This window comes from Megalobrama amblycephala, linkage group LG19 (genome assembly GCF_018812025.1).
Source record: "Megalobrama amblycephala isolate DHTTF-2021 linkage group LG19, ASM1881202v1, whole genome shotgun sequence".
Taxonomy (NCBI): domain Eukaryota; kingdom Metazoa; phylum Chordata; class Actinopteri; order Cypriniformes; family Xenocyprididae; genus Megalobrama; species Megalobrama amblycephala.
In genome coordinates this window covers 40,872,763-40,890,552 of record NC_063062.1, presented here as the reverse complement: position 1 = coordinate 40,890,552, position 17,790 = coordinate 40,872,763, and the positions used below count along the sequence as shown (strand labels likewise).

The 17,790-nt window shown below is 39.6% G+C and overlaps 1 protein-coding gene across 4 annotated transcripts in view; it reads left to right on the top strand.

Moving 5' to 3' along the window:
- Window positions 1-17,790, top strand: part of tspan4a (tetraspanin 4a) — a 51,185-nt gene that overhangs the window by 18,017 nt on the left and 15,378 nt on the right. For all 4 annotated transcript variants that reach the window (XR_007181571.1, XM_048168224.1, XM_048168223.1 and 1 more), the window contains one exon: window positions 14,714-14,905. Coding sequence is in view for 3 of the 4 variants with exons in the window: in XM_048168224.1 (XP_048024181.1) it covers window positions 14,714-14,905 (192 nt within the window). In the remaining variant the exon portion in view is untranslated. The remainder of the gene's footprint in view (window positions 1-14,713; window positions 14,906-17,790) is intronic.

The following is a 17,790-nucleotide window of genomic DNA, read 5'->3' as shown; positions in this document are numbered from 1 at the left end:
TATTGTCTACTATTTCATATTATTTAAGATTTATGATAAATTTATGAAAATAATAATTTTGAAAAATCCAGATAAACTTTACAAATCTTTATTTGAAAGGGTTTAAAGGGAACCCCTGGTGTTAAGACTTGTATGGCTTAATATAACGTAAATGATGTCTCTTACTGAAATATGTAGAAAACCCATTAAAGATTTATGTTATTTAAAAAATCCATGAAATATTTGGACCGATTTGGACAATGGGTGGCACCATTTTGTTTAGGTGCACAGTGCGTTCTGTGTCGAAAGACTGACACTATCCTGTAGGCCCTTCTCACAATGACGTCAGTTAACTTCCGCCTATCCACAAAGCAGTGGATCTGTAGTTCCGTATTATCTTTGCGCCGGCGACTTCTCGGGAAAATGCTTTAATAACTTTAAATGCGAACTGTTTATGCCAAGAATTTACACAGTTGGGTTCTTCTGGTAACGTTATTTATTGTTTTCCTTTCTGTAACTGCCTTGGTTTCCGCGAGCAGAAACTTTAGCAATGTTGTGTCCGTGAATTGAGTTTTATCACAACGATTGAGTGTCCACACGAATCTGTTAGCCTATTTGGAATAACAAATAAATCTTTATTTTTAGAAACTGGTAGGCTATGATAACGGTATTGTTCTTGTGAGATTTATTTACGAGTAATGGACACCTGAAAGTAGCACATCCACATGTAATACTCCGAAGAATTAATGGTGTGAAGATTTTAGATCATTTTACATCATACCAGTTTAAACTGAACTTCATGTCTTCATGTAGAAATAGTATTATATTAAACACAATTTTTATTATGCATGTCATATTTATCGAAATTAAAAAAATAGACTTTTATATTTAAAAAGAATAAGCTTATGTTAATCTTTATTGTACATACAGGTACTGAATTAAGTAGTATTTTAAACCTTTATGAATTAAGTTTTTTTTACTGCATGTAAATGTCGGAAACATGCGTTTATTTCACAGATACTGACAAATACATATAAACAGCTTCATCTGCAAAAGTTTGCAAGTTACTACGGGCAGCAGAAAGTGTACGGCTTTAGTGCTCCGTATTCAACTCCTCTCGCCGATCGGTTTGAGATCTGCCAAACACCTCGCCTTGAATTTACATTAAATTATGCGACTACAGTCATCCTTTCACCACATTTGTGGCATATGTACAACTATTGGGTGCACTTCATTCGAGCAACGCTAGTGTTCCACTATGCTGACGGAAGTGAGGATGCACTGCTTCGAGTCCAAACGGAAGCTGTGTGACGTCATGTGAAAAGGGTCTATCGCTATTTTTACCGCAACACAATGTAACGTCTACCAGAGGGTTTGAAGTCTGCCCAGATGAAAATTAGAAAACAGGAGGCGAGAAGAAAAACCCGAGGCAAATGCACTGGTAGTCCCACGAGTCTTTATAGATGGTTCGCACAATATAGCACACTCTTCACATACATGCAAAAGAGCGAGGGTAAACAGGAAAAAGAAAAGCACTCTGATAAACGCTACGAATCAAAGTGGAAAAGTAACATTATTACACTGTAACATCAGTCAGCAGTAGAGCAGTCATCTCTCTCTCGTCACACGAGCATTCTCTATCAACTCTGTGCGTGCGCGCTCACATGTGAACAGCGTGCACACTACAACGTACGCCATAGAAGAAGTTATCTTAAAGGCACATCAACATTAATGTCTTGAACAGTATTCAACATAATTTAGGTGGCCGTTACAACAACTCGGAATATAATACGATGCCACATTGTGCAGCTTTTGGTTGTAATTTTCAGTCGATGAGCCACAAGAGAAGCCTCAAAGTCACCAGGGCTAAAGTGAAGAGAACAAAGACGCAGTTAGGAAATTTTATTCATCCACATTCTTCACAACTTCCCATTCTTTTCTCCTCTTATTGCTAGTAAAGCAGTAAAGACTTACATCACTTCTCTTGTGGCTCATCGACTGAAAATTACAATCAAAAGCTGCACAATGTGGCATCGCATATTATATTCAGAGTTTTGTGTTGCGGTAAAAATAGCAATAGGACAATGTCAGTAGCTCAGTGAGTGCAACCAACTATATAGTAAGTACATGTAGTTACGTGAAAGTATGTCACCTTAAAATACAGTGTTACAGAGAGACAGTGTTAGAGGGAGACAGTGTTAGAGTTTCAGAGAGACAGTATTACAGGGAGACAGTGTTACAGAGAGACAGTGTTACAGAGAGACAGTGTTAGAGGGAGACAGTGTTAGAGTTTCAGAGAGACAGTATTACAGGGAGACAGTGTTACAGAGAGACAGTGTTACAGAGAGACAGTGTTAGAGGGAGACAGTGTTAGAGTTTCAGAGAGACAGTATTACAGGGAGACAGTGTTACAGAGAGACAGTGTTACAGAGAGACAGTGTTACAGAGAGACAGTGTTACAGAGAGACAGTGTTACAGAGAGACAGTGTTAGAGGGAGACAGTGTTAGAGTTTCAGAGAGACAGTATTACAGAGAGACAGTGTTACAGGGAGACAGTGTTACAGAGAGACAGTGTTTCAGAGAGACAGTGTTACAGAGAGACAGTGTTACAGAGAGACAGTGTTTCAGAGAGACAGTGTTACAGAGAGACAGTGTTTCAGAGAGACAGTGTTACAGAGAGACAGTGTTTCAGAGAGACAGTGTTACAGAGAGACAGTGTTAGAGGGAGACAGTGTTAGAGTTTCAGAGAGACAGTATTACAGGGAGACAGTGTTACAGAGAGACAGTGTTACAGAGAGACAGTGTTACAGAGAGACAGTGTTAGAGGGAGACAGTGTTAGAGTTTCAGAGAGACAGTATTACAGGGAGACAGTGTTACAGAGAGACAGTGTTACAGAGAGACAGTGTTACAGAGAGACAGTGTTAGAGGGAGACAGTGTTAGAGTTTCAGAGAGACAGTATTACAGAGAGACAGTGTTACAGGGAGACAGTGTTACAGAGAGACAGTGTTTCAGAGAGACAGTGTTACAGAGAGACAGTGTTACAGAGAGACAGTGTTTCAGAGAGACAGTGTTACAGAGAGACAGTGTTTCAGAGAGACAGTGTTAGAGGGAGACAGTGTTAGAGTTTCAGAGAGACAGTATTACAGGGAGACAGTGTGACAGAGAGACAGTGTTACAGAGAGACAGTGTTTCAGAGAGACCGTATTTCAGAGAGACAGTGTTTCAGAGAGACAGTATTACAGGGAGACAGTGTTACAGGGAGACAGTGTTACAGAGAGACAGTGTTTCAGAGAGACAGTATTACAGGGAGACAGTGTTACAGAGAGACAGTATTTCAGAGAGACAGTGTTTCAGAGAGACAGTGTTTCAGAGAGACAGTATTTCAGAGAGACAGTGTTACAGAGAGACAGTGTTACAGAGAGACAGTGTTACAGAGAGACAGTGTTTCAGAGAGACAGTATTTCAGAGAGACAGTGTTACAGAGAGACAGTGTTTCAGAGAGACAGTGTTTCAGAGAGACAGTGTTTCAGAGAGACAGTGTTACAGAGAGACAGTATTTCAGAGAGACAGTGTTACAGAGAGACAGTGTTTCAGAGAGACAGTATTTCAGAGAGACAGTGTTACTGAGAGACAGTGTTTCAGAGAGACAGTATTTCAGAGAGACAGTGTTACAGAGAGACAGTGTTACAGAGAGACAGTGTTTCAGAGAGACAGTGTTACAGAGAGACAGTGTTACAGAGAGACAGTGTTACAGAGAGACAGTGTTAGAGGGAAACAGTGTTAAAGGGAGACAGTGTTACAGAGAGACAGTGTTACAGAGAGACAGTGTTTCAGAGAGACAGTGTTACAGAGAGACAGTATTTCAGAGAGACAGTGTTAAAGGGAGACAGTGTTACAGAGAGACAGTGTTTCAGAGAGACAGTGTTACAGAGAGACAGTGTTTCAGAGAGACAGTGTTACAGAGAGACAGTATTTCAGAGAGACAGTGTTAAAGGGAGACAGTGTTACAGAGAGACAGTGTTTCAGAGAGACAGTGTTACAGAGAGACAGTGTTTCAGAGAGACAGTGTTACAGAGAGACAGTATTTCAGAGAGACAGTGTTACAGAGAGACAGTGTTTCAGAGAGACAGTGTTACAGAGAGACAGTATTACAGAGAGACAGTGTTTCAGAGAGACAGTGTTACAGAGAGACAGTGTTACAGAGAGACAGTGTTACAGAGAGACAGTGTTAGAGGGAGACAGTGTTACAGAGAGACAGTGTTAGAGGGAGACAGTGTTTCAGAGAGACAGTATTTCAGAGAGACAGTGTTACAGAGAGACAGTGTTTCAGAGAGACAGTGTTACAGAGAGACAGTGTTACAGAGAGACAGTGTTAGAGGGAAACAGTGTTACAGAGAGACAGTGTTAAAGGGAGACAGTGTTACAGAGAGACAGTGTTTCAGAGAGACAGTGTTACAGAGAGACAGTATTTCAGAGAGACAGTGTTAAAGGGAGACAGTGTTACAGAGAGACAGTGTTTCAGAGAGACAGTGTTACAGAGAGACAGTGTTACAGAGAGACAGTATTTCAGAGAGACAGTGTTACAGAGAGACAGTGTTTCAGAGAGACAGTGTTACAGAGAGACAGTGTTACAGAGAGACAGTGTTAGAGGGAGACAGTGTTACAGAGAGACAGTGTTAGAGGGAGACAGTGTTTCAGAGAGACAGTGTTACAGAGAGACAGTGTTACAGAGAGACAGTGTTTCAGAGAGACAGTGTTACAGAGAGACAGTGTTACAGAGAGACAGTGTTACAGAGAGACAGTATTTCAGAGAGACAGTGTTAAAGGGAGACAGTGTTACAGAGAGACAGTGTTTCAGAGAGACAGTGTTACAGAGAGACAGTGTTTCAGAGAGACAGTGTTACAGAGAGACAGTATTTCAGAGAGACAGTGTTACAGAGAGACAGTGTTTCAGAGAGACAGTGTTACAGAGAGACAGTATTACAGAGAGACAGTGTTTCAGAGAGACAGTGTTACAGAGAGACAGTGTTACAGAGAGACAGTGTTACAGAGAGACAGTGTTAGAGGGAGACAGTGTTACAGAGAGACAGTGTTAGAGGGAGACAGTGTTTCAGAGAGACAGTATTTCAGAGAGACAGTGTTACAGAGAGACAGTGTTTCAGAGAGACAGTGTTACAGAGAGACAGTGTTACAGAGAGACAGTGTTAGAGGGAAACAGTGTTACAGAGAGACAGTGTTAAAGGGAGACAGTGTTACAGAGAGACAGTGTTTCAGAGAGACAGTGTTACAGAGAGACAGTATTTCAGAGAGACAGTGTTAAAGGGAGACAGTGTTACAGAGAGACAGTGTTTCAGAGAGACAGTGTTACAGAGAGACAGTGTTACAGAGAGACAGTATTTCAGAGAGACAGTGTTACAGAGAGACAGTGTTTCAGAGAGACAGTGTTACAGAGAGACAGTGTTACAGAGAGACAGTGTTAGAGGGAGACAGTGTTACAGAGAGACAGTGTTAGAGGGAGACAGTGTTTCAGAGAGACAGTGTTACAGAGAGACAGTGTTACAGAGAGACAGTGTTTCAGAGAGACAGTGTTACAGAGAGACAGTGTTACAGAGAGACAGTGTTAGAGGGAAACAGTGTTACAGAGAGACAGTGTTAAAGGGAGACAGTGTTACAGAGAGACAGTGTTACAGAGAGACAGTGTTTCAGAGAGACAGTGTTTCAGAGAGACATTGTTAGAGGGAGACAGTGTTAGAGGGAGACAGTGTTACAGAGAGACAGTGTTTCAGAGAGACAGTATTTCAGAGAGACAGTGTTTCAGAGAGACAGTGTTACAGAGAGACAGTGTTACAGAGAGACAGTGTTAGAGGGAGACAGTGTTACAGAGAGACAGTGTTACAGAGAGACAGTGTTAGAGGGAGACAGTGTTACAGAGAGACAGTGTTTCAGAGAGACAGTGTTACAGAGAGACAGTGTTTCAGAGAGACAGTGTTACAGAGAGACAGTATTTCAGAGAGACAGTGTTACAGAGAGACAGTGTTTCAGAGAGACAGTGTTACAGAGAGACAGTGTTACAGAGAGACAGTGTTAGAGGGAGACAGTGTTACAGAGAGACAGTGTTAGAGGGAGACAGTGTTTCAGAGAGACAGTGTTACAGAGAGACAGTGTTACAGAGAGACAGTGTTTCAGAGAGACAGTGTTACAGAGAGACAGTGTTACAGAGAGACAGTGTTAGAGGGAAACAGTGTTACAGAGAGACAGTGTTAAAGGGAGACAGTGTTACAGAGAGACAGTGTTACAGAGAGACAGTGTTTCAGAGAGACAGTGTTTCAGAGAGACATTGTTAGAGGGAGACAGTGTTAGAGGGAGACAGTGTTACAGAGAGACAGTGTTTCAGAGAGACAGTATTTCAGAGAGACAGTGTTTCAGAGAGACAGTGTTACAGAGAGACAGTGTTACAGAGAGACAGTGTTAGAGGGAGACAGTGTTACAGAGAGACAGTGTTACAGAGAGACAGTGTTAGAGGGAGACAGTGTTACAGAGAGACAGTGTTAGAGGGAGACAGTGTTTCAGAGAGACAGTATTTCAGAGAGACAGTGTTACAGAGAGACAGTGTTTCAGAGAGACAGTGTTACAGAGAGACAGTGTTACAGAGAGACAGTGTTACAGAGAGACAGTGTTAGAGGGAAACAGTGTTACAGAGAGACAGTGTTAAAGGGAGACAGTGTTACAGAGAGACAGTGTTTCAGAGAGACAGTGTTACAGAGAGACAGTATTTCAGAGAGACAGTGTTAAAGGGAGACAGTGTTACAGAGAGACAGTGTTTCAGAGAGACAGTGTTACAGAGAGACAGTGTTTCAGAGAGACAGTGTTACAGAGAGACAGTATTTCAGAGAGACAGTGTTACAGAGAGACAGTGTTTCAGAGAGACAGTGTTACAGAGAGACAGTGTTAGAGGGAGACAGTGTTACAGAGAGACAGTGTTAGAGGGAGACAGTGTTTCAGAGAGACAGTATTTCAGAGAGACAGTGTTACAGAGAGACAGTGTTTCAGAGAGACAGTGTTACAGAGAGACAGTGTTACAGAGAGACAGTGTTACAGAGAGACAGTGTTAGAGGGAAACAGTGTTACAGAGAGACAGTGTTAAAGGGAGACAGTGTTACAGAGAGACAGTGTTACAGAGAGACAGTGTTACAGAGAGACAGTGTTTCAGAGAGACAGTGTTACAGAGAGACAGTGTTAGAGGGAGACAGTGTTAGAGGGAGACAGTGTTACAGAGAGACAGTGTTACAGAGAGACAGTGTTACAGAGAGACAGTGTTAGAGGGAGACAGTGTTAGAGGGAGACAGTGTTACAGAGAGACAGTGTTTCAGAGAGACAGTATTTCAGAGAGACAGTGTTTCAGAGAGACAGTGTTTCAGAGAGACAGTGTTAGAGGGAGACAGTGTTACAGAGAGACAGTGTTTCAGAGAGACAAAATAAAATCAATTATTTCACAGTGATGCCACAGCTACCGTTATCAGACCACAGTCACATGGTCCTCAGTCTGAACAGGTCAGTGAATCTTCTGCCATCTTCAGATCAGAAGGTTAAACTGTATCCACTCCCCCCCAAATTTATATGGAGTAAAGACAGTCCTGTCCAGTATGAAGCTGCGCTCCAAAGCACTAATGTTCAGAACATGATAGACTCATTTCTATTGACTTCTTTTAGTGAAGAGAAGACGACAACCAATTTAGCAACTGAACAGTTAACAAAAATCTTCTCTACAGTGGCCAAAAAAGCCCTGAGAAAAAGAAAGAATTATAGAAGCAAAAAAGAAATGGCTAATGCTGGTTGGTTTGATAAAGAATGCCAAAAAGTAAGAAAAGAATTACGTTCATTATCAAACAAAAAACACAGAGACCCAGCAAACCAACAAATACGAGCCACATATCAAGAAACCCTTAAAATGTACAAGTCATTATTAATACAGAAAAAAGCTGATCACACGAAAATAAAACTAAACAAGATTGAGGAGGCAGTAGATCAAAATTGTTTTTGGGAATTATGGAACAATTTAGACAAATCCAAAAAAGCCAAACACCTTCCCATCTATGACCCTAAAATCTGGACCGAACATTTTGGAAATCTTTATTCACCAAACCAACCAACCCTTAGCCAAAAACATCTGACCTCCCAACTACATAACCTGGAACGCACTATAAAAGACCAGCTAAATAATTTAGACCAGCCCATAGCATTAAATGAACTGACAGACAAGATGAAATCCCTAAAAAACAAAAAATCCTGTGGCGTGGATGGAATATCTAATGAGATGCTGAAACACAGCAGCCCCAAACTGAAAGATGCCATTCTAAAATTGTTCAACCTGTTATTAAAATCAGGAAAATTTCCTGAAATATGGAAAGAAAATTTGATAACTCCAATTTTTAAACAAGGTGAGAAGTACGACCCAAATAATTACAGAGGCATCACAGTGAGCAGTAACCTCGGAAAACTATTCTGTTCCATTATTAATGACAGATTAGTTCAGTTCATTCAAGAACACAACATTTTAAAGAATTGTCAAATTGGATTTATGCCCAATCAGAGAACATCAAATCACATTTACACACTTCACACACTAATTCAAAAATATGTTCATCAAAAAAAACAAGGAAAAATATTCGGCTGCTTCATTGATTTTAAAAAAGCCTTTGATTCTGTATGGCATGATGGGCTTTTTCTAAAACTTATCCAAAGTGGAATAGGAGGAAGGACATATGATATCATAAAGGACATTTACAACGGGAACAAATGCTGTGTCAAGATCAATGACAAACGAACTGATTATTTCAGTCAAAATAAAGGGGTCCGTCAAGGCTGCAGCCTCAGCCCGACTCTCTTTAATATATATATCAATGAGTTGGCATCAGCACTTGAGAAGTCCTCCTGTCCTGGTCTGACCCTCGAGGGCAGAGAAATCAAATGCCTCCTGTACGCCGACGACCTTCTGCTGCTGTCACCTCATGAAGAAGGACTGCATGAAAGCCTCTCCATTCTAGAGCAGTACAGTAGCGACTGGGCCTTACCAATTAACATGGACAAATCCAAAATCATGATCTTCCAAAAAAAACCTCGCCTTACTGACAAAAAATATAATTTTACAATCGGGGGAACACTTCTCAATCATGTCACATATTATAATTATTTGGGTCTCACAATCTCAGCTTCTGGACAATTTGAAATGGCAATGAAAGATCTGACCGATAAGGCACGCAGGGCTTATTACAATATAAGAAAATCATTGTTCAAATTCAACCCACCCATAAAACTGTGGATGAAAATTTTTGATGCCATCATCAAGCCCATTCTTTTGTACGGCTGTGAAATCTGGGGCCCCAAATTTAAATTAAACTATGAATCGTGGGACAAAAATCCTATTGAAATTTTCCACCTCGAATTCTGCAAAAATATCCTGGGTCTCCACAGAAATGCCCCTAGTCTGGGTTGCAGGGCAGAACTGGGCAGATTCCCTCTCTTATCTGAAATCCAGAAGAGAGCAGCGAAGTTCTGGTTTCATCTGTCAGACTCACAGGCAGATGCCTACCATCACTGTGCTCTTTCATACAGGGCAGGACACCCAGAGAATGACCCCTTGCACTATTTAGTAGAAACACACCAACTAAATTCAAAAATTCAATTCAAACTCTCAAAAATTAAAGAAATAGGTCAAAGAACCCAGGAAAAATACACCCATGATTGGCAGATCAAAGCAGCACAAATAAACAAATTAAAATGCTTTCACAAAATAAAGACAGAGTATCAATTGGCACCTTACTTAATAAAAATTAAAGAATATCGTCAGAGAAAGCTCCTGGCGAAGTATCGTCTGAGCGACCACAGCCTGTACATAGAGACGGGCCGACACAAACAGAGCTGGAGAGCCAGAGAACTCAGACTCTGTTCAAACTGCTCCGATGGAGTCGTGGAAGATGAACTACATTTCCTTACACAGTGCAGCAAATATAATAATATTAGAGAAACATATTTCACCCAAATTGGTCAAATTCTACCTGAATTCCAACAAGCAAGCCACATTGAGAAACTTTGTTATATTTTAGGAGAGAAAGAGAAGTGTGTCCACCTGGCAGCAGAGTATGTGTCCTCCTGTCATATTATGAGGGACAAAGAATAAACCCTCTCCTTTCATTTTTTTTCTTTCTTTTTCTTTTCAATCTCATTACTGCTCTCTGTATTTATTTACCATGTTTTTTTTTTTTTTTTTTTTTTTTTTTAACCACTTGTTAAATTATATGATAACATATACAATATAGCCATGCATGTATATATATTTCTTTTTTCTCTTCTTCCTTTTATTTTATTTAATTATCAGTCTATACCTGTATAACCTATTACATGTTTATTGCTTTGGCAACATTGTATCATAACACAGTCATGCCAATAAAGCCGAATTGAATTGAATTGAATTGAATTGAATTGAATTGAGACAGTGTTACAGAGAGACAGTGTTTCAGAGAGACAGTGTTTCAGAGAGACAGTGTTACAGAGAGACAGTGTTACAGAGAGACAGTGTTTCAGAGAGACAGTGTTTCAGAGAGACAGTGTTTCAGAGAGACAGTGTTACAGAGAGACAGTGTTTCAGAGAGACAGTGTTTCAGAGAGACAGTGTTACAGAGAGACAGTGTTACAGAGAGACAGTGTTTCAGAGAGACAGTGTTACAGAGAGACAGTGTTTCAGAGAGACAGTGTTACAGAGAGACAGTGTTACAGAGAGACAGTGGCAGACCACATGTCCCAAAGCTAGTAAGTGTGTTGGTGGAAGAGTGGAGAAGTATCTCACATCAATAATCTGCTGCAGTCCATAAGACACAAATATTAACCCATGTTAAGAATTTTGCTGGAACTAAAAATTGTAGAAAGTGAGAGGACAGGTCACACTGCTCCATAGAAATATGATAAAATAAAAAATTAGTAGTTTTTGTGCCAGTGTGCTTTAGTAAAATCACTGGACTGGATTTTTTACACTGCAAAGATTTGTGTAATGACATTACATTTGTCCTGTTTACTTTAGTATTTTGACACTAATTGTGTAGACAGCAAGGTACTAAGGTTGTAGACAGATGTACTGTTAGACAGCAATTACACACAGCGGGGGGGAATGAACACTTACTCTGTTTCAGCAAATGCTTTTAGAGGTAAACAGGGGTGTCTAACAGTAATTTACTTTGGACTAACTGACCACAGATAAAACATGTTAGTATTCATCACCACAACTTGGCATAGTAACACAACTGTGTGCTTGTCATACTAAATAAAGAACTGAGTATTTTCTGTTATCCTTGTTTGTGTGTGTGTGTGTGTGTGTGTGTGTGTGTGTGTGTGTGTGTGTGTGTGTGTGTGTGTGTGTTAGTGATTTACAAGGACACAAATTTGTATAATGACATAGGTATTACACTGGTATTACGACGTAAACATGAAATATGAGGACATGAATCATGAGTCCTCATATTTAAAATAGCTTTAAAAACATACTAAGCAATGTTTTATTAAAAATGTAAAAATGCAGACAGTTTTCTGTGATGGGTAGGTTTAGGGTTAGTGTAGGGGGAGAGAATGTACAGTTTGTACAGTATAAAAACCATTACACCTATGGAATGTCCTCACTTTGATAGCAAAACAAACCTGTGTGTGTGTGTGTGTGTGTGTGTGTGTGTGTGTGTGTGTGTGTGTGTTTAACAAAATTTTTCATGTTTATGTCATCAAAAATGAATGCCTTCAAAATCAAATTCATGTTAATGTGCTTATGGATTTTGAATAGACTACTGAAAGATCACAGCAATAGTGCCTTTATAGAGTATAGAGATATACTCTTCATCTCACACAGTAGACTGGACTGCAGAAGGGTGAAATTGAGAGACAAAGGACTTGAGAAAGAAGAGCCAAGACTGTCTGTCCTTCATCACTGTGCACATCAGATCCAGCCGTCGGTGTTGTCGTTCAGCTAACAGCACTGTATGCTTCCGTATAAATATTGCAGCCAGGCAGCGTTGCACGGCGCGTCGGACCCCGGGGAACGAGGTGACCCAAATCAGCAAGACAAACACGTTTCACACCTGCATAAACAAGTTAGCGGCCGCAAATGATGACACAATGCGCTGCACTGTCCGCTGACAAGGCATGAGAGTGTAGAAAGGAGAGTCTGTGTGAACGGAAGATGAAGGGATGACAGAAGTGTGAGAGAGGAGAGAAACAGAGAGCCAGAAGAACAGGTGTATGAGCAGCAGGGTGCAGGAGAGAAAAGAAGATGCGTAGGAATAGATCCAGACCACCAGGAGCTCATGGCTTCTCCATCATCAGGTACATGGACTGTTTCTTGGGCCTGGAGAGTCAAATGTTTCCTTTCTGTGATTCACTGACTTCAAACAACGCTGCCACAGTTGAAATGTGTCAACCAGTGGAGGCAGAATAGCTTGACATTATTTACATGTGAGAGAGAAACAACTGACTTCAGTTGTGGCTCATCAGATCAGAATGTAGCTTTAGATGTTAGAGTGTTTAAGTCTTTTCTTTTGACCTCTAGTGTTTCAGAATGTGAAGCTGTTTTTGCACTGATGTCAGACTGATCGTTCTGATCAGGGGCCGTGTTCACAAAACATTTGATCTTACCACTAAGAGTTCTCCTAAGTAGCAGTAAAACGTCTTAGCTAAGAGTTTTCTCTTAAAACCTATTCACAAAGCTGCTGAGACAAACTTTTACTAAGGAATAGACAGAAGTCTTAAGCTAAGAGTAAGTGCGGGGCTGACCTCGTTGCTATGGAGTAAACACACAGTGATTGGCTGATGGGGAGGAGTCAGTGATTTAATCATAGAAATATTTTAGAATGAGGTGTCATGTTTCCATATTAAAATAAAGGTTTTAAAATACAAATGTTGCCTTATTCAAGTAAATATTTTTTAATAAAAATGTTGCCATAAAGGTTTTAAAATAGGCTAAGTGTCACTAATTAAACTAGTATATACAGTTAATTGTCCACCTCTTGGATGTCTGCATCTCAAGAGAATGCAGAATTCAAGCGACAAATTATGTTTTATAATATATTTTCTATGTTTTACATATATTTTCTAATCAGCTCGAGAGGAGGAATATATACACAGACGAGAGCCGACTCGCCTATAGTTACTTCGACAGTTTTCTGCATCCCTCCTCCACCCCACTCCTCACTCTCGGCTGAGGATACAGAGATAACTTTGGGTTTGGGCTAAATTCCAAGCTTGGAGCCCTCAATCCCCTTGGACAGCACACCAAATACGCTTATTATATATATATATTTTTTATGCTATTCAATCATTTGTAAGTGTGAACTCATGAAAACCATTGCCACAGGTAATCAGACAATATTTATTTATTTGTTAAAAGTTTTTTTTTTTTTTTTTTTTTTTTGTCTCATCGTAGATTCAAATCTATAAATAAAAATGTATTGCATTTATGAAGAAAAAGTTCAGCAACTAAGGCTCTATCGCTACTGTCTCAATGGTGTTCAGTGTCTTTGGGTGGATTAGGAGTGTTTGTGATTTGGTCTTAGTGACTTAGGAGTCCTCTTGACTACTCCTAACGTTTCACAGATTTAGGAGCTACTTTAGGAGCTAAAAATGCTTTGTGAAATACTCTTAGAGCAAAAATTTAGGACTCCTAAAATTAGAACTGACACGCCCATTATTTTTAAGAGTTTCTCCTAAATCGGCAAGTTAGGAGCTACTCTTAGCCTTAAGATGTTTTGTGAATACGGCCCCAGATCTTTTGCTTTCTGTTCATCAAATTCCAAATAAATAGAAATGATCAAATGAGATGAAGCACATTTAATTTTCAAAATCCAGAAAGAAACCTTGCTGTATTTTTAGGACATTCTGTGCCTCAAACATGCTTTCTCGAAAACTGCTTACTTTGGTTCACGTGGTCTTCAGTTCAATAATAGAACTTCTAATAGATTTTCAGTCATCTTTGTAGCATGTTGTTATGCATTTGTTTTCTGCTTTTTATTGAAGATGTTTTGCCACACCATCCTAGTGACTCAATCACTAAATGTGTTCACAAAGCGCAAGATTATTTAACCCATGAGTCATGACTCGTGAGTTCAGAAACTCTGTAGTGATGGTTAGTGCTTAATTCACCAGCATCTCATCAAATACCTTTTAACGTTAATGAAAAAGACAGATGCACAGATGCATGAGACAGTTGAATCAATTTCAATTTAAACTAATTTTGATTCGAGAAGAAATAGATTTTTTGCTTTGGGTGAATCAAGAGCATGTGTTTGAGTAAGGGTGAATTAGGCATCTTAAAAGACTGAAATATTTCACAAAGGCATTCTCAAAACAGCCTTTTGAAAAAAGAATTTAAAGAAGATAACAGACATTGTGTAACATTCTCTTGGCTGTCCATTGATCTCTGCGGCACTTTGAGAGACGCTCACACTGGCAGACTGCATTGTTGTTTTATACATACATGCACATCTGCATCTCACCAATGTGGAGACACAACGTGCCCTATTTAAAAATTAAAAATGTGACACGGTGCATTGAAATTCTTTTAAGATAGGTGTCACTAAAACAAATTCATGCCAGTTGTATAACAAATGTTTGTGTGTACTAGTCTGTTCTTGTGTTTGTAGTTTTAGCATTTGCATCAGCTCAGTGTTGTTTTACATGCTCTCTGTCTCTCTCTCTCTCAGCTGGGCGGCTGTGGGATTCTCGGAGTGGGAGTTTGGCTTTCCATCACCCAGGGAAACTTTGCCACCCTTTCATCCTCCCTACCGTCGCTCTCTGCTGCCAATCTGCTCATCGCTGTGGGCAGCATCATCATGGTGATTGGCTGTCTGGGGTGTGTGGGTGCGGTCAAAGAGAATCGTCCATTACTCCTGAGCGTAAGTAAACTAAATACACTAGCATGTCACTCAAAACATCCTGTTCGTAACAGAGCATGTGCGAGGCCTCTAAGCATGTCTTAAAATAAAAGGTGTGTAGCAACTCAGCATAAGAAATAGCATTTTTTCTTGAAGTGACATAAGTCTGTCTGACATTCATTTGAACCATAAATGTGGCTTTCTGCTCACTGCTCACATGATAATATATGGCTCTGGAATCAGAGTGGTGGCACTAATTGACATCGAGTAGATTTTTATGGCTGCCATATAGGGACACTAGGAGGAATTCATATGATCACCTGCGGGTGAAACGCAGGAAATGAGCAGCAGACTGCTAATCAACATTTCAAAAGTGTTACAGACGAGGCTGTAGAAAGATTATTTACAAAAGGTAATTAACATCAGCTTGGTGTTTACATGGATTATAACAGGTAACAAATTATACCAGCGTACATGACAGCATAGCTTATAGTATTATAACATAGTTGTTTACACTGAACAAAATTATAAATGCAACACTTTTGTTTTTGCCCTCATTTTTCATGAGCTTAACTCAAAGATCTAAGACTTTTTCTATGTACACAAAAGGCCTATTTCTCTCAAATATTGTTCTCAAATCTGTATAAATCTGTGTTAGTAAGAACTTCTCCTTTGCCGAGATAATCCATCCACCTCACAGGTGTGGCATATCAAGATGCTGATTAGACAGCCTGATTATTGCACAGGTGTGCCTTAGGCTGGCCACAATAAAAGGCCCCTCTAAAATGTGCAGTTTTATCACACAGCACAATGCCGCAGTTGTCGCAATGGCCTTTTATTGTAGAATAAAGATCATGTGAATGTGATCATACTTTAAAGTATGTTCTTTGTAAGTGTAAGTAGAGTTTGGAAATGCCATAAAAAAAAACAATCAACACAAAAGACCCTTACTAAATTGTATATAATATTGTAAATAATTTTTTGTAGAAAAGGTACTTGATTTGAACGACCCTGACGCACCAATAGAGTATGGAGAAAAATACATTGGCATAAATACTTCAGGAACTGAAAAAGAAACAGATGCTGTTAATTGCGTTAATTATTTTTAACAAATAAATGCAAATATTTATTGCAGAAATTAATGTGCAATATTTCCCAGCCTTATGTGAATATATACAGTATACAAAACCATTCTGCCCTCACATGAGTTAAGATGTCACATCAGTCATCTGTCAACGAGGGCTGTCAAGATACCAGATTTATATCTATAGAAATCTTGAAAATATAAAAAAATAAAATAAAATTATTTAAACCACCATTGCATTCACCATGGATTTTTTCGTCGACTGAGAATCCAAAGACTGAGTTTTTGAAATGAGCGCATGCGTAAGAACAACCCCCCTCCTTCACAGCTCATTTCAAAGCAACGCCTCCCAAAACTCGTGCACGAGTGTTTACCACCGGCATTCGCTGTGTCGTGTTAGTGGATTCATTATGTCGGACTCACAGCAGGTAACTCATAATCTGCAGTTGTTACTCCTGTCTCCTGACAAAAACACTGCATGCGGCGCCTGTGGAGTGTGGAAAGTTACTGGAGCGCGCAGCCGCGCTCGTCTCTCACAAGGAACGTCAGTGATTGACAAGCCAGAGGGCCAATCGTTTACGCGATGATCGCGTAAACGATTGGCTGATGTTTTTAAGGCCCTACCTCGTGCACAGATGATGTATATTAATATTATTACTTTCAGTGCACCTAATAAATAGTCTTTTATCAGTTAGTAAAGACAGTTTCAAGTAATATTGCAAAAATGTATAAAACAAAACATCCTCTTTAGCACCTTTAAAATAACTTCCCTCTGTGAACTGATGTGGATTCTTATCGCATAATGAGGCAGAAATTATATATTTTATAGTATTATATACAGTGATAAAGGCAGTTGGCATTGCATTATAAATGGACATTATGCTCATGAAAATACCCGAGATGGCTTGAAGAACACAGATAAGCCATATACTGTCACAATGGTGTGTTAATTCTCTTCAGGTTTAATCAAAATATCACCACTCTTATTTTATTCAGCTGTAGCACAGCTAGATGTCTTTGTCCATATAAGGGATTTCCTGGAATGTCATAAATTTTATTACTCCTGTGAGTCTCACTTGTGGAGTTTCTGCGCGAGGGCGCCCTCTGGCATCAAGTATGAATGAAACGGACATTACATGTGAGCGTTTTGCATTCCATAATGCTCATATTGCCCTGTTTTAGGCAAAAAAATACTGCAATCTAAAGATTTTTAAGTAAATATATGATAATCCATACGTTTTTATCCGAACGAGCACACCTTTGGACTAAAAGCCCAGAGTGATGTAAATATAATAAAACACAAAAAGGCGGCAGCAGTTAACAGGTTAATCTAATATTTCTCATTCCAAGACTAGCAAAAATGCAGACCGGGGTGATTAACGAGTCGTTTTCAAAAGGCATCCAAAAAATGTCCACACTGGCGAGCTCTAACTTTCTTGGAGTGTGGCTAGAGTGTCTCGTCTGTCGTATCCGACAACATTCGTTTACGCGGCGGTAGCAGCCGCTCGCTGTGACTGCTTGTGCTTTATGACAGATGGCTACTAGCGTTAAGGTGCAATATCGCCACCTACTGTACGTTGGGATATCAACCAGATATTGGCGCTGGATAATTTACATGCCATATTGTCATACGTGTACTATTCATTTGAAATATTATGGTTATCGTCAATACCCTGTGACACCTCTAATTAACATGATAACAATATTTAATTTTTTTAAATGCCTTTAAATGTCAATAACGGTATATCGCATCACCCCTACTATCAATACATGCCAAAGTACTTACTCTTCTTCATGATCACTCAGAAAGCCTTTAGTAATT